Raw genomic sequence first — 26,733 nt, 5'->3', positions numbered from 1 at the left:
TCAAATAGCACCTCCACAGACTATAACACAACAAGTCCCGCCACTGCAATTACACGCACCGAACATGGGAGGAGGGTACCCAATCCAAGGAGCTGGGTATTATAGTTATAACAGAGGGAGAGGAGGATTAATGAGAGGGAGAGGATACGGATATAATACCCAACAGCAAGTGGGAGGACTTAGAAATCCCTACCCCACAGGGCAACCAGTATACCAGGATAACACAGGGAGCTTCCCATGGCAAAGCAGGGAACCACCCGTGTGTTGGAGTTGCGGATTATTAGGACACATGTCACGTACGTGTAGGGTCAGGCCAGGTACACCAGCATGGAATGAACAGGCACAACCTAGGACCTCACAAGAACAGCAGGGCATACAACAACAGCAGACGTTACAACAAGGAAGTGACCAACAACAACACTTAACACAACAACAGCCACAACAACAAGTAGCGCTAACACAACAACCCCAAACTCAACAAACGCAATTGGGTAGGGTGACGGTGTTGGGACACAACCCTTACACAGGGAATGGCCAATCATTGTACCCCCAATAGGACAGCCCACAGACGGCCTTGGTGTGTCCCATCCTGTCAGTAACACCTAATAGTGCGGAGGAGCCACGCATAGAGGTAACGATAGGTGACAAAAAATTATCATTCCTTGTTGACACCGGGGCAACCCGGTCTTGCATAAGGGAAGGTAAATTTAAAATGTCAGGCGAAGCCATGAACACCCAAGGATTTTCTGGGGCTAAAGGGTTGGTTCCCTTTACTGATAACGTTCCCTTATCTATTGGAGATTATGATCTGTCGGTTCCACTTCTATATTATAGTGCCTCACCAGTGAATATACTGGGGAGGGACATAATGAACAGGTTGAATAGGACGATCTCCTTTACAGAGGATGGCATAATTTGCTCTACTCCAGGGATTAACATGCTCACAGCACGACAAATTATGCAAGCATACTGTGGACAGACAGCGATTAGGGCGGAGCCAGTAGATGGCGAGCTATTCCAGTATGGAACAGACATGGCATTTGCATGGATGCCGGGGATAGAAGGGAAAATATGGAGAAGGCCAGCAGCATATCTGTTCCGACCAGAAACACCTGTTAATGAACCAGAAGGAAAGGTGTTTGTAATGGACATTGAGAGCATTATTGCAACAGCTGATTATATTGCTGTGCACGCCCAAGATAAAGAAGGGAGAGCATGGAGGGCAGTGATTGCACTAGCAGAAGGATGTAGGCTGACCCAGGTGTCAGATGAGGAGCTGTTTTCAGAAGAAAAGGAGGAAGGTGAAATGGTGTTCATGATGAGTGTAGAAATATGGTTAAGGGTGGCTCACAAACAAGTAGCACAGAAAGTTGCAATGGCACTTGAGGCACCAGCATGCACCCCAGTCCCATTCTTTAAGGAAGATATGTCAAAGGTGCCCAAATCATTATGGACTATTGGCCCTTATGACGTGGGATGCATAAAAAGCATAGGGGGTGTAAGGATAAAATTAAAAAAAGGTGCCATACTACCAAGAGTGAAACAGTACCCACTGTCAAAAGAGGCAGATGAGGGCATATATGAAACCATAACGGCCCTTATAAACAATGGCATATTGGTCCCCTCAGAGTCACCATGTAACACGGCTGTGTACCCAGTGCGCAAGGCTAAAGGGGGGTCTTGGCGCTTCATACAGGACCTCAGGCCCTTGAACAACATAGTGGAAGCAGAGTATCCAGTAACAGCAAACCCGGCCACGATATTATGTGGCATTCCAGCAGAAGCATCACGATTTACAGTGATTGACCTTAAAAATGCTTTTTTCTCAATACCATTACACCCAGACTCACAAGATTTGACAAGCTTCACTTACCGAAATACAAAGTGGAAACATACCAGACTACCACAGGGGTATTGTGAATCACCCTCAATTTTCAATAGAGTAATACAGATGGATTTGGGTAACGTTGAAGTGGAAAGCACAGTGTTACAGTATGTGGATGACATAATAATTTGCAGTACTAACGAAAGTAAATGCAGAGAGGACTCGTTAAAAATGTTGACGATATTGGCTGAAAAAGGGTACAAGGTAGACATGGAAAAGATACAATACTGTCAGGAACAGGTACTTTACATTGGCCAACTGATATCCCAACATGGTAGAAGGATTGCACCACAAAGAGCACAGGCCATTTCCAACACTCCGATGCCACAGACTGTGAGAGAACTGCAGCAATTTCTGGGGCTGTGCAACTACTGTAGAGCATGGGTGTTTGATTACAGTTCATACATAGGACCCCTGCTTGAGGGTTTGAAGGAAGCAAATAAAGGGGAGAAAAAGTTGGGGTGGACTATGGAAATGAGGGAGGCCTTTGACGAATTGAAAGACGCGATATCAACTGCTCCAGTACTGGCATCCCCAGACTATGAGCGACGATTTTTCATATTTTCACATTGCGACTCAGCAGTGATGAAAGCAGTATTGGCCCAAAAAACTAGCATGGGCTATAAACCAGTAGCATTTTACAGCGGCCACTTAGACCCTGTGATGTTGGGTCACTTCCCTTGCGAACAAGGCCTCGCAGCAGCTGCTTTTGCAGTGAAAAAAGCATCAGCAATAACCATGGGGTGTCCAACTACACTGTTTGTAGAGCATGCACTATTTGCAATACTGAATAAACCCAAGTCCACACTAACAACACAGAGGGCATCAGGTTATGAGATCATTTTGTCTAGAGCTGAACTAGCAATTGTTAGATGTAGCACGGTTAACCCTGCAAGGTTCCTAGCAGAAGTAATTGAGGAGGGAGATTACGCCCATGACTGCACCCAAATAACTGAAATTTACTCATGTACTAGAAAAGTTGAAGAAAACGCACTAGAGGGAGGTGAGCTTTTGTTTATTGATGGGTCATCAACTATTGATCAAGGCGATGGGATAAGGAGGACTGGGGCAGCAGTGGTAAAAATGATGGAGGCGCCGGTGTGTGTGGCTATGAAATGTGTACAATTACCACAGCATTACTCTGCTCAAGCCGCGGAACTGGTTGCACTAATATTGGCATTAAAGGAAGGTTTTGACAAACGAGTAACCATATATTCCGACAGTGCATATGTTACATCCACTGTCCACTCAGGGCTATCAAAATGGAGAAGAAGAGGGTTTAGGAGAGCTGATGGCACTCCAGTACAACATGCCCTCTTATTGGCTGAACTAATTGAAGTAATAAACGACCCCCAAGAACTAGCCCTAGTCAAATGTACCGCACACACCAATGGTGAAGACCACGTCTCAAAAGGGAACGCAGCAGCAGACGCACATGCGAAATATGCTGCATACTTTGGTGAGATATGGAACCCCACAAACTCACAGAGAGGGAGAGGGAGAGGAATGGCTAGGGAAATGTTGATAAGAGAAGGGTATACCCATCTCCCAGCCACACAGATTATGGAGCTACAAGCGGCTGCACCAATGGCCGAAAAAGAAATATGGGTAAAAAGAGGATGTACAATGTCACCAACCGACGCACCATGGCGCAAGGGTGGCACTGGAAAAGTTGTAATACCATTGGCACTTTTAAACACCGCCCTGAGCCAATTACATCACCCAGCCCATACAGGCAAGGAAATAATTGCAGCGCGAATTAGAGAAGACTGGTTCTGTCCCGAGTTAAATTCTCATGTGTCGAATTTTATCAGCAATTGTCTCACATGTCAACAGTTTACGGCCGGTCATACCCTAAAGGTGATAAGAGGTACCATACCCCGGCCAGAGGGACCTTTTCGGCATCTCCATATTGACTATGTTGATATGATCAACATATGTCAAGGTAATAGGTATATGATTGTAGTAGTATGCCCATTTTCTAGGTGGATTGAAGCAGGGCCCTGTTCACACCCAGATGCATTTAGAGCAGCCAAATTCCTAGTAAGGGAGGTCTTCCCCAGGTGGGGAGTGTGCGAGGTTTTAAGATCAGACAATGGCCCGCATTTCGCAAACGAAATGTTCCAGCATATCACATCCCTATTGAGCATAAAACACAAATTTGCATGTGCATACCACCCACAGGCTAATAGTGTATGTGAACGCCTGAATGGCCTATTGAAGGAGGCAATTGCAAAAATACAACAAACAACAAAGAAAAGCTGGTTGTATTGCCTTCCATTAGCCCTATTTGAACTAAGGAATAGGCCAGGGTCCGACCACCACCTCACCCCTCACGAGGTGGTTACTGGACGTCAAATGCGCCTTCCCCTAACGCCAACGTCAAGGGCATTCACTGACCACGAAAGTTCAGCAAGTGTGTTAGGTGATGAAATGTATCAATATGTGTCTTCTTTGATTACTAGTGTTGTGTTTGTGTCTCAACAGCTCGAGCGCACAAGGGGCGGGTCTACCAGCAACCAAGAAGAAGGCGCCAGTACAGAATTGGAAAAGGAGAACTTGTGCAAACTTGCCAAATGTGACCACGTGCTACTCCGCAATTTCAATAGGAAATGGAACGATAGGAGGTTCACTGGCCCCCATCTGGTAGAGGACGTATCAACAAGAGCAGTAAAACTGAAGGACAAGCGTGCCTGGAATCACCTACATGATGTAAAGATCTACAAACTGCAGACCCGCCCCAGCGCCAACGACAGGTCCATTGGAAGAACAGCAACAACATCCCTGACAGCGGAAGGAAGTTCTACCACAGACAACGACCCAATTGTTCCCTTACCATGTCACTATCCAGCTTCCCCGGAGACAATAACTAACGAAGAAAGGGGTGATCCCCATACTGCCCACCCCATGGTCACACGCTCAAAGAGTAAAAATACTTCCGCCATCTGAGCCCAAAACCCCGGCCCATTGACCCCCAAGTATAGTTATAACTGAACTGGAAGACATTGCCTGCACAAATACACATGTAAACACGTGAATGTTCTCTTTTTTCTCTCGCACATACAGGAACTGCGTATTATTGTATTGTTAAGAAAATATCTGAATAACAAGTTCACTGCCCAGGCGTAGATGGTACTCCCAGACGATGACTACCCAGAAGACTACCCAGAAGAATTGTCACACCAATTTGTATACGAAATAAAAAGGCCAACATACCTAAAAAAGAGAAGGGTACGTGTCTACTACACAGAATTCCTCTTGGCCATAGAATATTCCATGCCCCACCTCCGCCAATACTTGCCGGTCCTAAGAGACAGATCGCTTAGAGTAGCGTGGGAACAGCTCTTCGCCTGGGCACTGAATGACTATTTGATAGGGAGAGCATAAAGGAAACAAAAAACTAACATTAAATAACAAGCATTTTTGAGAATTTTTAGGCGGGCAACTTTAACGTCGCAAGAATACGCTGCCAGGACTGCAGCAAGGTAAGAGCAAAATGCCGGTGAGATTAGCATATGTAACAAAAGTAATAGGGATTTTGATGATCACCGGGTTCTTGGCTGCCTCTGTATGGCAATACAGCTATGCTATTGATTTTATTGCTGCACCCAAACCTAATATACCCCCGTCCCCTGCTGCAACAGGTGTTACGTCAGGTGATAGTAGTAACATTGCACCCAAGCAAGATAGAGTTAAACGCAACACATACTCAGACAATAAAGGTATTGATAATTATATACAAGATTCAGCACACGTCACAAACAACATATGGTACCAACACATGACCCGCATTGGTAAGCAGACAACTGAGGACAGCTGCTACGTTTGCTCATTAATACCATACGCCATGAGTGCTTCACGAACATTTGTTGCCACAGAAATAGATGAAAAGACAGCACAGTGCATAATATACTTGGCACTGTTCCAAACGAAAGGAAGATTTCAAGGGACAGTAGTGCACATGACATGGAAAACACGAGACTCATACCCATATGAAAACAACTTCCTCAAGACCTATTTGAGTTACCACAAGAGCAGTTTACATGCTGAGGCATTCAGATACATAACAAGTGGCCCCGCAAAAGGAGAAACAAAGAAAGTAACACTGCAGTATCTACCATGTGATTGGTACGCCAATGAAGTTCCGGGTAAACAAGGATGCTGGGAGAGGCCGCTGGTGACGATAACAGGAAAGGTGTATCTGGACAACAGCTGGGAGATAGGAGTGATTGGCAGCAACATGGTAACAAAGGAAACTATCTCAACTATCGAGGCACACAATCACCGATGTTGGACGACGTGGATCAAGTATGTACCAATGCTCACGTGGGTAGAAACAGATGAAGACCCAATAACAATACTACCGTTGACTGCGCCCAAGGTATGCTACCAGCATAAAGGTGAGGTGGACGTAGGATATAACACCAACTGTGCAAGTGTGATGGAGTTACCTGAGGGGGGAGCAGGAACAGCAGTAATAATGGACCATTATTGGGCTTGTGGAGAAAAGGCATACCATACCCTGCCTCCCCTGTGGAATGGTGTATGCACGATGGTGCACGTCAATGTACCATCACTAGTGGTACCTAAGAAGCATGTCAATGTGGCGAACTTTCCCAAAATGGATGAAGGGGACAAAAGAAAAAAGAGGTCTGCACCACTTCAGGAGGAGCAAGGGAACAGGACCAACAGCAATGATACTGTCCTAAATAGAAGAAAAAGACAAGGAGAGCCACTAACAGGAAATTACCTGTGGGGAAGGTCGGAAACGGCACTAACCTCAATACCGCCAGAACACAGACTATTCAGCAGAGCAGCAATGTTCTTTTCCTCAATAATACATCCGGGACTGCAGGCTTACGCAAACGCAAAATGGCTCCAAATAACTAGATGGGAACTAATGATGACCATCAATTCTACAGTAAATGGGTTCAAGGCAATAAAAGAGGAGCTGCGAGCTATAAGGATGGTAGCACTACAGAACAGATATGTATTGGACCTTCTCACAGCAATGGAAGGAGGAGTTTGTGCAAAGATAGGACAATCATGCTGCACGTTCATACCTGCCAACGATGCTGACAATGGTACATTGACTGAAGCAGTTTCACAATTGGCCCAGATGCACTCCAAAATGATGGATGAAAGTAACGGTGTAAACAAGGATAAGAGCTGGTTCTCACTATTATGGTCATGGATGCCATCCTGGCTGTCAGATGGACTAAAAATAATAGTGGGGTGTACTATTTTGGCTGGAGCTACGCTGATCATAATTAGATTTTGGAAGGCCCGGAAGGCACGTACCACTGACGAGTTGCTCGAAATGGTGGGAATGCACCCCTTGATGCCAGCAGATGACGGCCAACATACAGGTGTGATAATACAGGAGAGGGAGAAGCTGCGCACCCAAATCATCACCAACCATCTAGACCCACCATCAGTGAAGATCGAGAACCCAAGAAACCCCAGGAGCTACATAGGGAAATGGGTATACTGTACTCCTGGAGGAACCTGTGAATATATGTATTGGTCGTTCGAAGATCATGTGAACCATTATGGACATCTAGGAGGAATAACTAAGATATGGCGAGTAAGAGGAGATAACGAGAAGGATATGTTTGTGGTCGACAAGTCGACCAGAGGGGGGACTGAAGTGGGAGAATGGAAGACCAGGCTCCCGTCCTTCACCTCTCGAGCTTGGCCTAAAGGCTCACGGCCCAAGCACCCGCCACGAGAAGAGTTTGCCCATCTACCAGACGACCAGATACCCTGGTACAGGAACATACGGATGTGTCCATCTGCCTGCACAGCAGCCCGCCCCGCCTGCGGCATGGATCAACTGGACTAAAACTATACGTCGTTAGAGATGCCATGACGACATAGCCAACGGATAGCACACCTGTGCCAACATACACACTGGACACTCCCGCACCAGGTGTGATAATACAGGAGAGGGAGAAGCTGCGCACCCAAATCATCACCAACCATCTAGACCCACCATCAGTGAAGATCGAGAACCCAAGAAACCCCAGGAGCTACATAGGGAAATGGGTATACTGTACTCCTGGAGGAACCTGTGAATATATGTATTGGTCGTTCGAAGATCATGTGAACCATTATGGACATCTAGGAGGAATAACTAAGATATGGCGAGTAAGAGGAGATCACGAGAAGGATATGTTTGTGGTCGACAAGTCGACCAGAGGGGGGACTGAAGTGGGAGAATGGAAGACCAGGCTCCCGTCCTTCACCTCTCGAGCTTGGCCTAAAGGCTCACGGCCCAAGCACCCGCCACGAGAAGAGTTTGCCCATCTACCAGACGACCAGATACCCTGGTACAGGAACATACGGATGTGTCCATCTGCCTGCACAGCAGCCCGCCCCGCCCATGCCGATGCCTGCGGCGTGGATCAACTGGACTAAAACTATACGTCGTTAGAGATGCCATGACGACATAGCCAACGGATAGCACACCTGTGCCAACATACACACTGGACACTCCCGCACCAATCTACATGAAGAATATACTCAGTGCTATGACGTAGGCGACAGACATACTCACGGACGTGCATCTTTATTGTTTTTACATAGGCTTTCAGAAATGCAGAAACGCAAGACGCATCATGAACTCATCTAAAGAGCTTGCTTACGCTTCTCCTACACTTAGGTGCCGTAATAAGAATTATAACAAAGACACGATACTGGCCATAAGACAATATGAGACTATAACCTAAAGCACCTACGCACCAAACGAACCACTTATGCACCAGGCCCAAGTAGGCCTCAAACAAGAGCTCCCGTGGACATTAACAAAGCAAGAGTCAAGTTGCTGATCCTGCAGAAAGAGCCGGGTGGAACAACCAGCCAAGGTCGCAATGTTGCAAACCCACATTCCAAGAGCAAAGCATCAAAGGCACGATGTTGCAACCTCGCACTCCGCGCACCAACGTTAAGGTCACACCTGCAACTTAAACCAGACACACAGTGGAAAAGCAATATTAATTGTGCAGAATTCTGCCTCAAACACGGTCCCTCCCCACGTGACCAAGCCGAACCTGACGAGGTGCCAAACCAAGGAGAAAAGAGGCGTCTGGATCCCTCGTTAACGAGACACAGGCAGATACACTTGAAAGGCAATGGACATCTGCAACAGTGGGAGCGGTCAGCCGTCCAGCCATGAATAAATCCTCACATTGTCTGCACGTACCCATAATGAAACATTGTTGCAAATTGCAGGTACACCGAGAGCTGGGAACGGCGGTGGTCCCAGGCTGGGAGGCTCACGGGCGCACCAATCAGAACATGGGGCTCTTATCACTGACGACAGTAATATTAACCAATCCTCAGGAGTCTTCATGTAACAATTCTCATGTATCTAATTGTAGGGACAATCCAGATATATCACCTGACTACCCTTTGTCCACTAACATTGTTCTCTATATGTGTGCTATACTAACCCTACCACTCGAGCAACCAATTAAGAGTGGCGATAGGTTTTTTGTTAACTTTCTGAAGTGACGCAAGTAGCGCGTCATAATACAGTAAAAAGGGCCTGCGAGCCCCACGATTGTGTGTGTCAGGACGGACGCGTACGCTCCTTGACCCATCCCTGCCGTTTTGTCTAATAAACAGCAGAGTCACCTTGCTCCTTGTGTGTGTCTCATACTCTATCTCATCTGGGATATACACGGGAGGAGTTGGGGCCTCCCTGCCTGGAGGTCTGCGGACGGCCCGGCCGACCCCGGCAGAAATTCCCCCCCGACAGGTTAATCAGGTTTGCAAGATTTGTAAAGGCCTGCTGAAAAGGGTTCAGCTTTTTGGATTAGGCCTCTACTTCAAAGTTCTAGAGTCTGGTTCCAGAGTCTGGATCTGGAGTCTGGTTCTTCCGGCAGGGTGCTTCGCCAGGGGATCAGTTGATGAGTGAGAAAGTTTGTGTCTGTGGGTCCTCAACAGTCCCTATTTATGCATTTTCAAAAGTGGGTGGGGAGGCTGATTGTCTATGCCCAACCCTCTAAGGATCTGATAGGTCAGAGAATTCCCTATCCAATGATTTGAGAAGGGAACAGTGTGTCATCATGTGTCAGAGTGATGCTGCCATTTACAATGTAGAGAAGAACCTCCCCTTTGCTTTTACTTAAAAAATCTATTTTTCCCCAAAAATATATGTCCCACATGCACAACTTGTTCATAAGACATATTTACATGATAGATTAATTAATTAAATTAGATCTCCTTCCATCACACAACACTCTATTTACGATCCACTGATCAAAATTATCTAAACGTTCCTCTTTCCTGCTTCGTGCATCATGATCTTCAATCATCGGCTCACAGATATGGAATTCATTGTACGTAGATCTTCGGAAGATAGATTCCCGGTCCCTATTCCGGAAGAAGCTAAAAACCCATTTGTTTCAATGATCTCTACCGTATATATTACTTCTACCCTCTCATGTCCTATTTTAACATCTGTGCCTTAATGCAGTTTCTGCCTGGTTTATTATGGATATGTGCACACATTCATAAAAATCAAAAATCAGATCAATAAAGAGCCAATAGAATTATAGATGCTAGCTATCAACTACAAATATATATTCCAATATAGGTTTAAGAGTCACATCTGATAGCCGAGTCATAAGCTTCTGTTTTCTTTCATGTCACTCAGATCTCTAACTTGGAATACACACCATAGCTGAATGATACCCATTTCTTTTTTGTATATGACCCCAGTGCATACCATTTTCTAGCCTGCACTGCCCCTTTCGACCAGCATTGCAGGTGACTTCCATCTATGGAATATATGTAAATGTCTAGGGTTTCATTTGTTTTGTAGAGCAACGTCCCTGATTTAATACCACCCACATAGACAATCCCATGCTAAAATATGGGACAAGAATCAGCTGTTTTCTTTTTAATCTGAATATTCTGTTTTATTTAAATGAAAGCAAATGACAAATGAAAGCTGTTCCCCTAACTTTAAATGCTGTGGAAGACGTACAGAATATTCCATATTAATACAGGCAGTGTATCTACAGACATGAAGTACACCCTTGCTACTATTATATCACCAATGATTATATTCACAATGCACACAAACCTCCATGCATATGAAAGGAAATCTAAATAACTATTCTAGAGAAAGAGAATACATCTTCCCAGATAAAATAGAAATTGTCATTGAATATAGAAGTAAGAAAACAAAAAAAGTTCTTAAAATGAACTTTGTAACAAGATAATTGACCCTGAAACCTTCGACAATTGTCGGAAATTATTAAAGTGTGGAAGGGAGGTATAAAGCAACTACATAAAACAAACAGAATTCCAGATCGCCTCGCTTATCATCTCTGCAACTCATTATTGAATAAAGAGCTGACAGAGAAAATTGACATATCCCTGTTGTGATGTCATGGCAGTGGATTATAAATCCCATAAGCCTCTGCTATGATGTCACATAAGAGGAGATAGCATTCAGAAAGACATATATTGGCTACTAGCTTCATATGGAAGGCAACACAACAAAATAAGCATTAGACAGAATAGCTAGAAGTGTTCTTAATCCATTCAATCATGTAAAAGGAATTAGAGTTTTATAATATTAGTCCCTACAAGGATCATGAATATCCATCAGTGAGGACAACCTTTGAGGTTGAGAACACAGGAATTCTGCTGAAGGACAATGGGCCTCAATACACGTTAGGCGGTAAGGGTTTACCTGTACCGGTAAGGGCACTGGTACCGGTAAACCCTTACCGCCTTACTACGAGTTCCCTTTGCAGGACCCGACCTTAGCGGCTGGTTTTACAAAGCAAAGTTACCTCGGTGCTAATTACGGTACCGCAATTTGCAGTACCGTAATTAGCTACTTCCCCATTCCCATTATGCCCTATGGGAATGGGAAAGTGCCTTGGTGAATGGGGAATTACCGCTCCCGCTCACCTTGGAGTAGGGCGGTATTTCCGCCATCCACCAAGGCGGACACGGTAAAATACCGGCGGCAACCATGGTGCTAATAGCGCCATGGTTACCGCCTACCGTGTAATGAGGCCCAATGTTTGCAATCACATGAGAAAAACATAGGAATTTCATTGCAGACATGTACTTTGACAATTAAGACCATAAAAACAGTATTTGAAACTGAGAGTAGGTTTAGGAAATGATGATCATTACAGAGTAAAAAACAGGGACATGAAATACTGAAACAAAGAAATAGTTAACTGCAATTGAACATATTTAGCACCTGATTTATACAAACATTACTCAATTGGAAAACTCCATTGTAAAATGCTTCATAAGTCAGCCCTTAGGGGGTCATTACACGTTGCCGGTATTCTGGCCGTAATTGTGCAAGAATACCGGCAAACGCAATTACTGTTACTGGCACATGTCAGCCAGTAATCCCTGCAGATTACAAGTGCCGGTATTCATGGTAAATCCCCATTACATGGATTCACATAGGGCTTCGTGGGAGGATTTTGCCACAATTACCAGTAGTACAAGGGTAGGGGTCAGATTTACCTGCAGCTTTTAGCTGCAGGTAAATCATGTATCTATACCGACCAACTTTTCACTGGCCGGTCCGGTAAAAGTGCTGGTAAACATGATTACCAGCACTTTTACCATGTACTGGGAAACTTATAATGAGCACCTTTGTCTCTTAATGGTAATCCATACAGCAATAATTAGTGCCTGTGATACAGGTAAAAGCAGGAATGCAGCGATACTTCGAAGTTCAGATATGTATATATTTAATGTATTTCTGCAATGGTGGAATTTATGCCCAGGCGAAAATAGCAGTGCGCGGGTCCAACGATTCTTTGATATTGGCCTTGATGTATTCTTCAATACCAGAACAATAAAATAAAAAAATAAAAAATCCTCTCTCCACTAGGCATGATCTCACGGGCCAGAGTAAGGACAGGTGATTGTTGTTAGAAATTCAACCAATAACCATAGAAAGGAACATAATTTTCTTGTCCTAAGATCAGAACTGATTCATTAACCCCAATATTAGGATCCCTGCATTTTTATAAAGAGACCCAGTACCAAACTCTCTAGAGACGCATGGTGAGAGTGACATCAATTCTAAAAACAGGCAGCATTGAACATACCTTCTGTTTTAACCATGATCGATTTAGCTCATGCAGTATCTTTTGTGGATACTGTACCATTAGAGCTTGAAATAATTCATAACACCAGATGCATTTCCACATATTTTGACCTCAACTGAAAAAGGTGAGGTTAACATATTTCGATCCAATTCCTCTACTTCATGAAACATGGCAGCTGTAAACTAGCAAATCTCCTTCAACTGTGGGCGAGGAGCATGCGGGAGGCTGGCAGGAAGGTGACAGGAATGTGGGCATCCTCGGTTTGTGCATGGGATCACTCACCCTGCCCTGCATTTTCTCTCCATGTGATATGTTGGGTGTCTTGGCCCACGTTCAAGTTATTATGCTGCAACACTTGGTGCTGTGGGCTTAGGAAATCCAAGAGGGCGGAAAAGCCCACATTTGCGCCAGAATCCTGGAGAACCGCGCAGTTTTGCGCACAACAAAGTGGTCCCCTGACCTGCCACCCACCAGTGCAAGCATGATGGGCCAGGGGTGCCATGAGTGGAATGTGTGCCAAAGGAAAAACAGCAGTGCCTCTTAGCTTAAAAGCGCTTTAAAATCACAGTTGTTTCCCTGAATGCAAGCTAAAAATGCCTATTTTAAACATCACAAGATATTCAAAAATCTCAATGAACACCAGCAGACATTTGGCAGAATGTATTCTTGTGTGCATACAAAATCTGGAAAGATGAAAAGCCCAAAACAATGTTTATAACAAAACTGGCTGAGCTGTGGATATCAGCAGCTTAAGTTAAATGGACAGAAAGCCACTAAAATCGAAATGTTTAAAATAAATGAGTGACCTACTTTTGAGTGTAACATAGGTTGCAACTGTTAAATGTCATAGTTTTGAACTTAGAATCAGCATTCTAGCTGCATGTGCAAAAATTGTGAGTTTGATTTGAATGAAGAACAAAAGTGACATTTAGCTGAAGCCTGGCTTAATGAAACTGGATTCTGCCTGACAATTGCCCCCGACAGGAGAGGGAATTCAGCAGCTGTGTTCCCAGGCCTGGCTGCATCCTGCTGCCCCTGCCAAAAGGAGGTGACACCTCTCTGATTGAATTAGGGGAGTGGCACTTGGGGACTACAGGAAACTAAACAAAGCACTGTCCCTGGCTCAGGCAAATGTTATATTGGGGGGGTCGTAAAATGGCCTGTGAGAGCAAGCTGAGCTTGGGGGAAGTGGATAAACCAGAAATTCCACCATGTGCTTTGGAAAACCACACCCCTTTGGGGCCAGAGCACGATTTTAAAAAGATGGATAATTCATAGTGCGGACTTGTAAAAATTATATAAATAACATCATCATTCTTGTGATTTTTCTGTGCACATTTTAAGAGGTGTTAGGACCCTGTGGTATGTTCTTGGGGATAGTAGCAGAAAAAAAGGTTGTTACTCCAAATGTATGCATGTTAAAAATCTGACACTTTATCGTCTGAAACCCATATACCTGGTGCACATTTGTGTAAAATCTGGAAAGGTTTAGAGGTCATTATCTAGATGAAAAGGGGAGAATTCTGTCATAAGTAGACACAACATCGTACAAAGACAGGGATCGGATGGTTTGGTGCTACAGAAAATATGTTAAGTGGACCTATAATATTAGAAAAATGGTACATCGATAAATATGTATTTGGGACAGAAATAGATTTGTGTGCAATTTGACAAGGGGAGGTTCCTCTGACCATAAAACCTACAGCATCACTCTGACACTCCATTTCCTTCCCCCAATCAAGGGAGAGAGGAAAGCTTGGCCAATGATAAGTGAGAGGGGCAGGCTCACCTAGGCCCAGGCACACACCCATTTTCAAAACACATAAAAGGAACATTGAAACCCAGGTAGAGACATTCACTTTCCACTTTCTTGCGGGACGCTTTGCCGGGAGACTCCAGACTTCAAATCCAGAACTCCAGGGATCCAGAACTTTACTTCAGAACTTGTAGCAGAGAGGCTAACCCACAAGCTGAGTTCTCTTCAGCAGGCCTCAAAAATCATTTGCAAACTATTTAACCGCCGGGCTGTGTGGTTTGCTGCTTGCTAAGAATCCACTTGATCCAGACCCACAGAACCAGAGACCGCTGTATCCGGAACCGCTAGCAGAACCGATAACAGAACCGGAGACCCAGAGACCAGATCGCTGTGAAGAACCGCTAGCAGAAGTCCAGCCAATCCTGACCCGATCGGTGACGAAGTCGCATTCCTGTCCAAAATCTAGTGTGAGTACCCAGCTAGCACTGTGCCAAAACCAATCTCTTAGTTTAAAATAATCTAATCCAAACTATTTTAGCCTATTAGAACTGCCTCCTAGAATCGTGTCATTCTGTCATCTTTAAAACTGAAAACTGTTATCTGTCATTCTGAGCTTTAAAATGTAAAATCCGAAAAAATACCTTTACTAAATCGGCTGTATCTCCGGAACCATTTGTGTGAGGGAGTTTTAACTGTCATCTTAAAGCTAAGATTCTAAGTTTTCCAACGAGCCTAGAACCGACTTCCTACTCCTCATACTCCCTCTGTAATTGCGCTCGACGCGCGCGACTAAATTTGTCGTGATTTGACATTTTGCTTAATTTCAGCCACGTGTAAAAAGATTTGTCCTTGCTTGCCTTTGCTGAAATTCCTTTGCAACCTGACAATCATTCATAGAGCATTGCTAAAGTGATCCTGAACTAATACAAAGTAGCTGTCACCCACCCGGAACCTCTAGAGGGAATTAAAATCATTTTAGCATATTTCTCACTTCTTTGCATACCACATCAAAGTATATTGCCTGTGTTTAAAACTCCTACATGTTTTCCTCTAAGCTTGCTAGGGGGGAACTGAATTATATTTGATTGCATTCCTGAGAACTGTGTGCTTTCCTTCCACTCTTTACCTTGCATAAAGGGGGGGGGGGTGAATTGTCAAAGAAAAGTGATTACATTGTCTTTTGTTGAAGTCATATCAAGTTTATTTCCTTTAGTGCATTTTCATTTATCATTGCATTGTACTTGAAGCCATAAAAGCATTCCCAGCTACTTTATCCTCTCTGTATCACTTCTGTAACATTATCCATTGTTGATCACTATCATCCTCACAAATGTGCTATCAAATATTAATTTACTTTAAAAGTGTGATAGATATATATTGTTTAATTTTCAAATAAACCTTTTAATTTGCAAAACAAACCTACTTCTTGGCTCAATGGGGTCAGGGGGATTCTAAGAGAGGGGTGTTATATAAGGGTTGTCATCCAGAGTAAACAAGCTGGACATACAAATATATCAATAAGGGTTTCCTTCAGCATCCCAGACTAGGCATTGACTTAGCTGTAGTGTTGAATTGAAGTCGCTTACAGATATGGGAGTAATAACCTTCTTAAGGTTGTGTCAGGAACCCCAAACATCTGTTACTTCAGAAATAGTGTATGTAGTGGTTCTGAAATACTGCAAGACCCACCAGGACACCACATGCAGTAACGGTAATTAAATCATACAATCTCATCTAAAGGATTACCACAAAAGCAAAAATGACCCTCTAAATTCAAAATAAGTCATTCAAACCCCTAACTCTTAAATGTCTGTCATATCATACTGATATCATCAAATAATGAAAGGTGTACACATGACCAACTGGCCAGATCTCAGTAGTGGGATGTAGGCAGTTAGAGGAAACATCAAAATATCTTGTTATGGTAATGCAATGAAGTCAGTAGCTGTTTACAGGCTGTAGGATACTTGAAGAATTAAAACCTTGTTCTCCATTATACCAATAAACCAGTGTCCTTGGGAGCACATGCTGATTCCGGGAGCATACAGAATAAAGTATGCTGCACGGGCAGATACTCAGAAGCAGAGTGTTACTGTATGTCAATGTTTCACACAGTTAGATACTAACACTAATTGCAGGCAGATTGAAATTGCTTGTAAAATGGCAACTGTTCTCAGACAGTATGGAGGCCCTCAAACATGAAACAATCCCGTAAAACGCCCACAAGAGCCTCGGAATTGAATGCAGTGAATGATGGAAGTGTAGGCAGGAACCCAAAACAGCAAACTAATGATAGAAATGGCATTTCCCATTTACATCTAGGAGTGGAAGAGCATAGGGCCAAAGAAGTAAATAATCACCACACACTTGTGTTAATGCCTAGCAATAAGGCCCCGAGCATGCTTGTTGTGTACATGAAGTGGTTGTATGATTTAATATATATAATGTAATATCTTCTTTTGCCAACAAGGACATAGCAGAGCTTTTTCTCTCCTGATATTGCTATGGTGGCCAATACATGGCTTATCAATATTGCATGTAGAGGAGAATCGACTGGATCATTGTGGATCTTTAACTATGTCCAACCAAGCAAGCATGCTCTGGGCTAGCATGAAGCTGTGGTCATTAAAGCCATGATTTCTTTTTGCCTGACGCTGGCATGTCTGAACAATTATAGCTTTGAAGGCCATAACCGCTTCTACAACGAATACATGGGAGTCTCCTAAAATCTCTGAAAATGTTCTCTTCTTGCAGCTTCTTCATTACGTCAAAAATATTCGCCTTCAGAAAAGAATTGGCACGCAGACCTTCTTTGATAAGCGTGGGAATCCCCCGGCCAAGTATGATGTTGTGAACTGGCAGCACAGTTCCCAGGGAACCTTCAGGCACGTGAAAGTGGGCGAGTATGACTCCAGCGCTCCACTGGGGGCTCCCCTTACTATCAACACAAGCGCCATCTTGTGGACTGCAGGGGAAAAAAGGGTAGGTTTGTGCTACAAGGTGAGATGACATAAATGTTGCTGGTATGTATTACTCAGTGGAAGGATTTCAGATTTGTCATGAAGACAGTGAGACGTGAAATGTGCTGCCTTGGTCTTGAAAACCTAGTTTAATACCCTCCATCAAAAATATGTGGACTATCCTTACATCTGTAACATGGCCTGTAACACACCTCCTTCCTAACTGACTGTTCGTCCGAAATCATTGAGGACACCTTATCCTCACAAACTTCCTTCTCCACCTGTGTAGTCCCAGAGGGCTCAAGCCTCTCCCCCTGGCTCTTCACCAATTATCTTGCACATTTGGCACTCCTAACTTCCACCTTTTCTCCCAACTTTCAATGTTATGCAGATGACACACAACTCTTCTTCAAACCTCCCTCTCATCCTCTTCTTACTTCCTCCATCATTCCTGACTGCCTATCTGCCATCCAGTCCGAGTGTGCCTCCAATGATCTCTGCCTCAATGCCAGCAAGACTGAGATCCTTACCTTTGGGACCCCTTCTTCCTCTTTTTTCCTCTCACTCTGGTGTTCCTTTTTCTGAAGCAAAAAACCTTGGAGTCATCTTCGACTCCTCTCTCTCCTTCCTCCCTCACACTCAGGACATTGCCAATAAGTCCCACTTTCAAATCTTCTGAAATGAATTCTCACTTGTCTCACTTTCCCCCAGGAGCCCAATGTTACACGAGCCCTGGTTCTCTCTAGACTTGACTACTGAAATATCCTTCTCCTGAATTTACCTTCTTCCATTTTACGACCCCTCCAGCTAAACCAGAACAGAGCAGCAAAACTTACCCTTGGCAGCACTGATTAAATTCAAATCCCTCTGCATCATCCACAAGGTTGTCTGAGGCGTGGGGCCACGTTATTGCAACTTTCTCTTACCAAATACTCTCCCTCCAGACCTGTGTGGTCCTCTGGCACCAACTCTCTGTGTGTAAAGCATTTTGCTAAACAGCGGGCCGGAGGCCAATCACTTTCTTCAGCTGGCTTCGTCTTATGGAACCCCCTTCCAATTCGTCTTGATCAGGACTTCCTCAAATTCTGGAAGCTGCTCAAGACTTTCCTCTTCACCTCCTCTTTCCCTAATTGTCTCCTCTGCTAATCTCACAGTCACTGTGATTGGTGGCCAGGACCCTTATGTATCCTTCAGGGGACCTGTCCTCCCATTCCCAATCGCCTCAGCCTCTCTCTAGCTTGCAGCATTTGCCGTTGCACCCACCGGCCTCAATCCTGTAGGCTTGCACTTTCTACACAATGTTACCCCAGGTCTCATAGCACTTATCATATTATGCACTTCATCTGCTGCTCTCCCACACGCACAGACTTTCCAGCACTTACCCCCCACTTCCCATGTTCTCGCTGCGCTTATACGTTCTGAATACTCACAAGACATGGCAGGCTTGTCTTCATATTTCACTGTACTCTTTATTTTCAATCCCATGTTCCCTCCCTGTTGCCCTGTGGGCACTTTGAAACAGAATTGACTTACTGTATAAGCACCTAACAAATGCATAATACATCAAATCAAATCAGCTCTGGCATGCAAACTCATGGCTAAAGAACGTCCCATCCAGAGCAGACCAGCAACTTTACGTCACAGATAAATATAATTTCTCTGCAGAGCTGACCAATAAGCAACATCCTACCTCCATTATGGATTCATGGAGGTGGTACAGCAGAAGTAGGCATGCATACAGGAATGGGAGTTATACAGCACCAACCTAGCTAGAAATCAATAGACTAATGTACAAAAGATGCGGGCTCGGAGAGAGGAGGGCAAGGAAAGCTGAGAAAGGGTAAAGGGGCAGGATATGCATGGTATGCTACCACTGGGCAGTGAGGCAAGACAGGGGCCCTCATTACCACCCTGGCGTTGGACCATGGTGCTAATAGCACCATAGTCCATGCTGGTAACTTACCGACTCTGCCATGGCGGAATGGGGAATTACTGCCCCATTCCGAGGTTGGCGGGGCAGTAATTCCCCATGCCGCCATGGCCCTTACCCATTCCCATTTTTGCCCCATAGGGCTCAATGGGAATGGGGAAGGCGCTAAGTACGGTGCCGCAAATTGCGGCACCGTACTTAGCACCAAGGTCCCTTTGCGGGTTGGTTTTTAACGCCTGCAAAAAGCAGGCGTTAAAGTCTCCAACCCGCAAAGGTACCTCGTAATCAGGCGTTAGCGTTAAGGGTTTAATGGCGCCGCCACCTTTTACGGCGCCGTTAACCCCTTAATGCCTGAGTTGTAATGAGGGCCAGGGTCTTTGAAGAGCAGTGTCTTCAATTATGTTTGAAGTGAAGCGTAGATGGGAAAAGTCTGGTAGCATAGAAGAAGGCTTGTCTGTCTATGCCTACTTTGTATACCGTCCTTTTGCCAATGGTTGTTTTTTCAATGGGTGTTTTGCTAAAACAAATCCATTGAAAAAACGAATCGAAATGTATATGGGGTGGGTAAGGGTATACAATGGTTAGGGGGTTGGGGATGTGGTAACAAATTAGGGAAAGGGGCGATTTTGGAGGAGGCCCCCAAATTTAAAAAAAATACATTTCGATGTATTTTTGTTGAAAAATCCACATAAAAAACGAACGTCAGTAAAATGACATAGAACCTCCTATTTGCCCTGCAAAACCCTCCAAAGGGGTAGGCTTTCTGACAGGTTGGATGGAAGATAATCTTTAATTTTCTTGTATGCCAAGCCTGCCCTTTTGAGGTTGATGCGCCTTGTATCAAGTTAATCAGGTTGTCAGAGCTGGGTCGGGAGCTTTGGGGTGCGTCTCCTACAGGGCTCATTTTAGATCCCATTGCACCCACCCAATTATCAGAACTTACTATTAAAAGAGTGCACTTCATGCATGTGAGTGTGTGTTCCATGAAATTGCAAGTGGTCCAGCAATGGCTTGCAAAAAAGTGAAATATTAAAGTAAGGTTCATTTTAGGTAAAACAATTTTTTAAAAGTCAGCTGTAAATAATTGTTCACACAGGATGCACACATGCTTAGATTGGTTTACATTAGTTCAGGGGTCTGCTGCATGTGGCGCGCCTGATGTAGACTACCACTCACATGGTCCATTACCTTTGACTATGCTGGCACAGGCTGATGTGAGTTGTAGTCCAAAATATCTGGAGAACCAAAGATTTTAGACTACCACTCCCATGATCCGTCACCTTTGACTATGGCCTCCTGCGCTGCTTTGAGTTGTAGCCCAAAATATCTGGAGTACCAAAGGTTGCAGAATCCTGCATTAGTTCATCAAATGTAGCATTATTACATTTAACCTTCTTCTTAAGTAAACAAAAAAAGAAAGCTAAAGTCAGTGAAAATATTAACTACGCCTTTGCTCGATTTAATGATCTCAAAAACAGGAACATTGTAAAAGTATTTCACACTGAAAAAAAGTGCAAAGAAATGTGCACTGGATTGTATAAAACAGGCACTGCAACTGTTGTCATGCAACATTAGCTCCGCTGCCCATTTTTCAAGTGATGCCATAACCTGGGTACAATCCTTCCTAGCAAACCGGACAATGAGAGTCTTCTCCCCCTTAGCAGCTGCTGATCCCACACAAGTTTCCTGCGGTGTCCTTTTAGCATCATGTGTATCCCCTACGATGTACAACATCTTTAGTAAACCTCTGTTCGAGATGCAACCACGCAGATGACACTCAGATCCTCATACCCCTTTCGGGCAACTTCTTGGAAGACACGGCTTTAGTAAACAAGATATATCTCCTCATTCAGGCATGGATGGCATCTCACGCCCTCTGCCTGAATGACGACAAAACGGAGTTACTGATCCTTGGCTCAGAGATGCCGATCAAAAAACTTGACCCGAACTATGCCTCATTTAAGATTGACAACAATGTCATCAAAGTGATGCCTGCAGTCAAAACCCTTGGGGTCTATCTCGACTCAGCGCTCACCTTTAAGAAACAAACAAATTCCTTAGCATCTTCCACTGCATATACTTGCAAACTGATCTGAGCATGTAGACCATTCCTAACTGAGACTAGATGCATCACACTAGCCAACGCACTCATCATATCCAGGCTGGATTACTGTAATGCTCTATTTGCAGGATCTAACAAGTACATTCTTGATAAACTCCAAACACTCCAAAATAACGCTATTAGAGTAGCTCTAAATATTCCTAATAGAGCTCATATCTCCACCTCCAGAAAAAATATCCATTGGCTAAAAATTAAAGACAGGATTGCCCTCAAAACCCTCTCTCTCACCTCCAAATGTCTCAACAACATAACTCCCCCCTACCTGGTAAACAGAGTCAACAAGAGAATCTCAAAAAGTCCCACAAGAATGACTAATGCTTACACCTTAGTAGTGCCCAGTTACAAAAAGAGCACAGCTGGCGGTTCCAGCTTTCCGGTCATAGCTACACAAATTTGGAACAGACTCCCTCTAGATCTCAGAAGGGACCAACCTTACCCTAGCTACAGGCGGAAGGTCCTTACCTGGATATGATCCAATGACATTTAGCTCGACCTCCTCCCCTTACTAGGACCCATTGCTTTGCCACCTGCACCAGAGACCACTGATGTTTGTAACTATGTCAACTAGTTTCTGTTCAACTAGCTGTAACTCTATCTTGGTACTCAGTTCCGTACATGTACTTTGCTTCTAATTGAACTGCATAACTGTAATTTCCTGTAACCAAGTTCTCAAGTATCCTTGTAATGTCGGCGCCCAGCTACACTTTGGGTTTGGTTTTGCGCTATACCAAATAAACAAACAAACAAACAAAGAAACAGTAAGCATGTGACTGGTAGGGTTGCAGTTTCACTGGGCCAAATGCAATGAGGGGGGCCACTTCACAAGACAGGGGCCAAGCCTAAAACCTAGTTATAACATTAAGGGGAAATCTGAAACATTTAACCTCAAAACCCCTTCTTCTTTTTTTGTTTTACTAATGCCTCCAATAGGACAGGTCTGCAAACTTTGGCTCTACAGATGTTTTGGACTACCACTCCCATCATCGCTCGCCAACGAAGCCAATGCCGATGGAATATGGGAGTCAATGTCCCAAACATCTTGAAATCCTCATGTTGCAGACCACTACCCTAGGAGAAGGGAACACATGGGTGGACCCCCCTTTGCGCCCAACACACAATGATTGATTGGTCCTGTCCTGGGATGATGCTCGGTAGGCTCATCTATTAATATAGGTCATTATTGTTTTACTAATCCTGTCTTTCATTTATAAATAAAGTCAGTAGATCTGTCTTGGTGATCCATTCAGGTGGCCTTCTTTAAAGCACAGGCATGCAGACATCACAAATGAATGAGGGAGGTGCCTACAAGGCACTGCTAAGAGTGCTGCAGTTGGGTCCATCCCCCACACTTAAACCCTCCACATGCACAACTGGATGATGTAACTCTTGGCATGGTTTTGCCTCATCGCCTGATGCCTATCACTGGTGAGCTCTGCAGTTTGTTCAGGATCGGCCATGGAGGACACATCAATTCTTTAATGCCTTGCCTTCCATGCCATAGTTTCCAGATGATGGATCCTGGCTTGCCAAAGCCTTGTGAGATGACTTCACGACACCAATGGAATAGGTCTGCATCAGATGAACAGAAAGAGGTTGTCATTGTAAGGGAAAAAAGCAGTAAACAGATGTCATCAGTGTCTACATATATTGGATACAGAGAACTCTGCTCCAAACTTTCCACGCATTAGCTAACAATGGAGATAGCAAGGGAGTGAGAGTTAGCCATCTCTCCAGATTATGTCCCCTCATTCTTGTTTCTAGTTAGAAAAGATTAGGATTGAGAGAAAAAAACATATTATTTATGTGTTATTATTGTTAATAATATTATTGTATTTATTGAGCGTGGGCCTAGCTTCGAGAAGTAAAGCAGCACTTTACAGTACAGATGCATATCGGAGCACTTTTCAGAGGTAACAACAGAACAGATATATAGCAGGGGTGGGTTATATAGGAGCACAGAGGAGGGGTACAGCTCTACCGGGTGGCAGTGAGAAGAAGGGCAGAAGGTGTCTAGTGAGCCAGGTGCTGCAAGGGGCGATGTGATGGCCTATCTATTGAGGGGGAGATTTTTCTTGAAGAGGCAGGTCTTGAGTTCTTTTCTGAATTGTAGAAGCTTAGTGGCGAGTCTGATGGTGACGGAGAGGAGGATCCATAGTTGTAGGCAGAGAAGGCATGTTGTCTGGTCCTTTCCTTTTTGTAGTGGCAAATTTGAAGTCTGCACATGTCCTGGCTTCTGGTGGTGTTAGCAAAACAGAAAGGTGATGGCTGGAAGGTTTTGAATTAATCATAACCACGGGCAAACCTCTGGGCAACCCTCCAGACCACCGTTTTTCAGTCTGCCAAACCTTTACAGAAGGGGAAAAACCATATGCAAATCAGGCTTGGTCCTACCCCAAAAGGGGCAGTCCAGCCCGAACTGCTAGGTCACATCCCTTCTGCACGAGACCACATGCATCCCCAGACATGTTTCAGCCTTGTTGGGCGTCATCAGTGAGGAGTAGCTTGGGTCTCTAGGCCCGGCAGACTCGGGACCCACGTCTGGGCATACCCGTCCCATTCGGGGTGACTTTAGCAAAACAGAAAGGCGATGGCTTCTGGTGGTGTGCTGTCCACCGGTGATGGTGAGTTTTCCTGCAAGGTAGCTGGGTGACTTGAGGGCGACTGCCCTATAGATGATGCAACAAGACATGAAGGTGATTCGTCTGTACAGTGGGAGTCAGTGAAGGTTGATGAGGGCCGGGGTGATGTGGTTGTATCTGTGTAGACCCTTGATGAGTTGTGAGGCCACGTGTAGGGAACTTTAACAGGGGCACAACGGAGGACGACAGGCGGCCTTTGAGGAGTGCATTACCCACATCCAGGTGGGATAGGACCAGTGCTTGAACTGTCTGGAGGGAGAAAGGGTTTAGCTATGTGCGTCTTGAAGGAGAGGTGTTTGTTGATGTGGAACCCAAGGGCCTTGGCAGAGGAGGTGAGCTCAGATGTAAAGCCCTCAGAGTTCTTAGTTGATAGCTAGGTCTGTATGTCTGGGTGTTCAGTGTTGTTGGTGAGGAGTAGGAAATCAATCTTGGAGGGTTGTGCTTCAAGTATGAACTGGATATCCAAGATTAGATTAGCATGAAGTAGGTTTTGAGCCTATGGATGTCCTTGACGGAGCGACTCCATGTAGACTACTCAATCCGGAAGATGCCTACTTTCACATCTCTGCACACCATAGATTCCTGTAGTTTGCCATGCAGGAGTGCCAAAACCAGTTTCTCTGAGTTAAAGTCTGTTCCATAAGCGTTCTCATAGGTATACTTTTTGATCCTCTAGTGGGCCATCTTCACTTGGAAGGCTATATACTCCAACGATACATGGATGACAGGCAAATATACACTGCTACTCCCTTGTCCAGTCATGGGTGGGCACGTCATGCGTCTCCCACATTCTCCCAAGATGCAAGCATTTACTGAATCTGAGAAAGTCCCCCCTTGGAACCAGTAACAGCTGGAGTGCATTGGGGCCCAGTTTTGTACAATGATGGGGAAAGTGTTCCTGCCTAGTAGATTGCCTAGCTATAGAATCAACTTAGATTTAAGATTATCCTTGGATGTATGCTTGAGCGGTGTATGCAGATGTATATTTGTGCAGTGTATTCTCGTTTCTCCGGTTCAGCATATAGTCAGGTGTCAGGCTTATTTTCTGTCTCATTCCTCTTTCACCTACGAGAGACGACACCTCATATGGTGATGAACCTGACATGTCAATCTATTTGAACATCCTACTATCTCTAAAAACCTGTTCATCTTAGTGGCATGGTTATGATTCTAAGATGTACAGGTTTTTAGGGTAAGTAGACTGTTCAAGGGGATTGATGACTCTGGATGTGCCATTAAGAGTCCCTTTGTCTATTGACCTGATTTACCACAGATCTGGCAAGTACAACAGATATAGCTTTAGTTCCATGTAGGCTTGACTAGGCAGCCTCTACAATATCTTATATCTCACATGTGGCCCAGTGGCACTATGGCCGGTGGGCACCTGCCTCAGGGTCACTATAGACATTCAATCCTTCTCATTAAAGTCCACAGATTCTTCTTTAAAATCGCAAAGGGACGTCTGCACAATCCCTAGGTAGGGCAACTCTATTTTCCTTTTTGCAATTCTTTTACTAGAACTCCATCTAAATAAAAAAAAGCTATCTTGCATCTCAGGTCCATCCCAAGGGTTGTACATGTAAGTCTCATATGTGGCCTCAGGCTCCACTCTCACAAGTGTAGAACTGTTCACATTTCCTGGTCATTACTGCTAGGTGGGAAGATCACCCTGTGCTCTGACATGGTCTTTTGTCAGCTGATTACAATCCTCAGAAAGGAACATAGAGTCTGATTGGATGGGAGCTAGAACCTAGTAATACATCTTTGGTTTGAAGAACCTCTGAGTTCGAAATAGTAGATTGTGGGTTAGAAGCCACCCCCATCACCCACTCTACAAATTGGCGAGTATCGTGGAGCATCTTTATTAAGAACTATGGACCTCAGGATAGAAAGCTAGAGTGGCAATCTGAATTCATAAACTCTTACGATTGATTCATGAATTCTTCCAACACGTTCACAGCTGTCCCATCACCCTTCTCTACTGCAGCTGCCATTGCTTTTACCATGGCCAAGAATGTTGTCCCTTTATCGCCTTTAGGACACATGTCACTGAGATGAACTCTTTGATGTGGGGCTCTTTTGGTGAATAATGATGACACTTCCTAGTTATTGGTGGTCCTTATTTTATTGTTATAGTATTTTATTGAGCATTTGTAAGGTGCTTTATACAACAGAATTGTGTTTCAAAGCACCACAAGGCTAAACGGGAAGATAACAGGGGAAATAAGAACAATGGCAAAAATAGTAAATATACAGTCGTGGTCCTACTAGGCCTTGTGGTATTCGGACATGCAAGTGTACTGAGGAGAAGTACAGGGGATGGGGAAGGAAAGAGG

General features: G+C 44.4%; 1 protein-coding gene across 1 annotated transcript in view; it reads left to right on the top strand.

The window, feature by feature from the left end:
- Nucleotides 1-26,733, top strand: part of LOC138465591 (extracellular calcium-sensing receptor-like) — a 122,744-nt gene that overhangs the window by 88,873 nt on the left and 7,138 nt on the right. The window contains exon 4 of the mRNA XM_069607224.1: nucleotides 17,501-17,728. Coding sequence (XP_069463325.1) covers nucleotides 17,501-17,728 — 228 coding nt within the window. The remainder of the gene's footprint in view (nucleotides 1-17,500; nucleotides 17,729-26,733) is intronic.

This window comes from Ambystoma mexicanum, chromosome 1p (genome assembly GCF_040938575.1).
Source record: "Ambystoma mexicanum isolate Mex_15411 chromosome 1p, UKY_AmexF1_1, whole genome shotgun sequence".
NCBI lineage: Eukaryota > Metazoa > Chordata > Amphibia > Caudata > Ambystomatidae > Ambystoma > Ambystoma mexicanum.
This window is presented reverse-complemented; position numbering and strand designations above follow the sequence as displayed.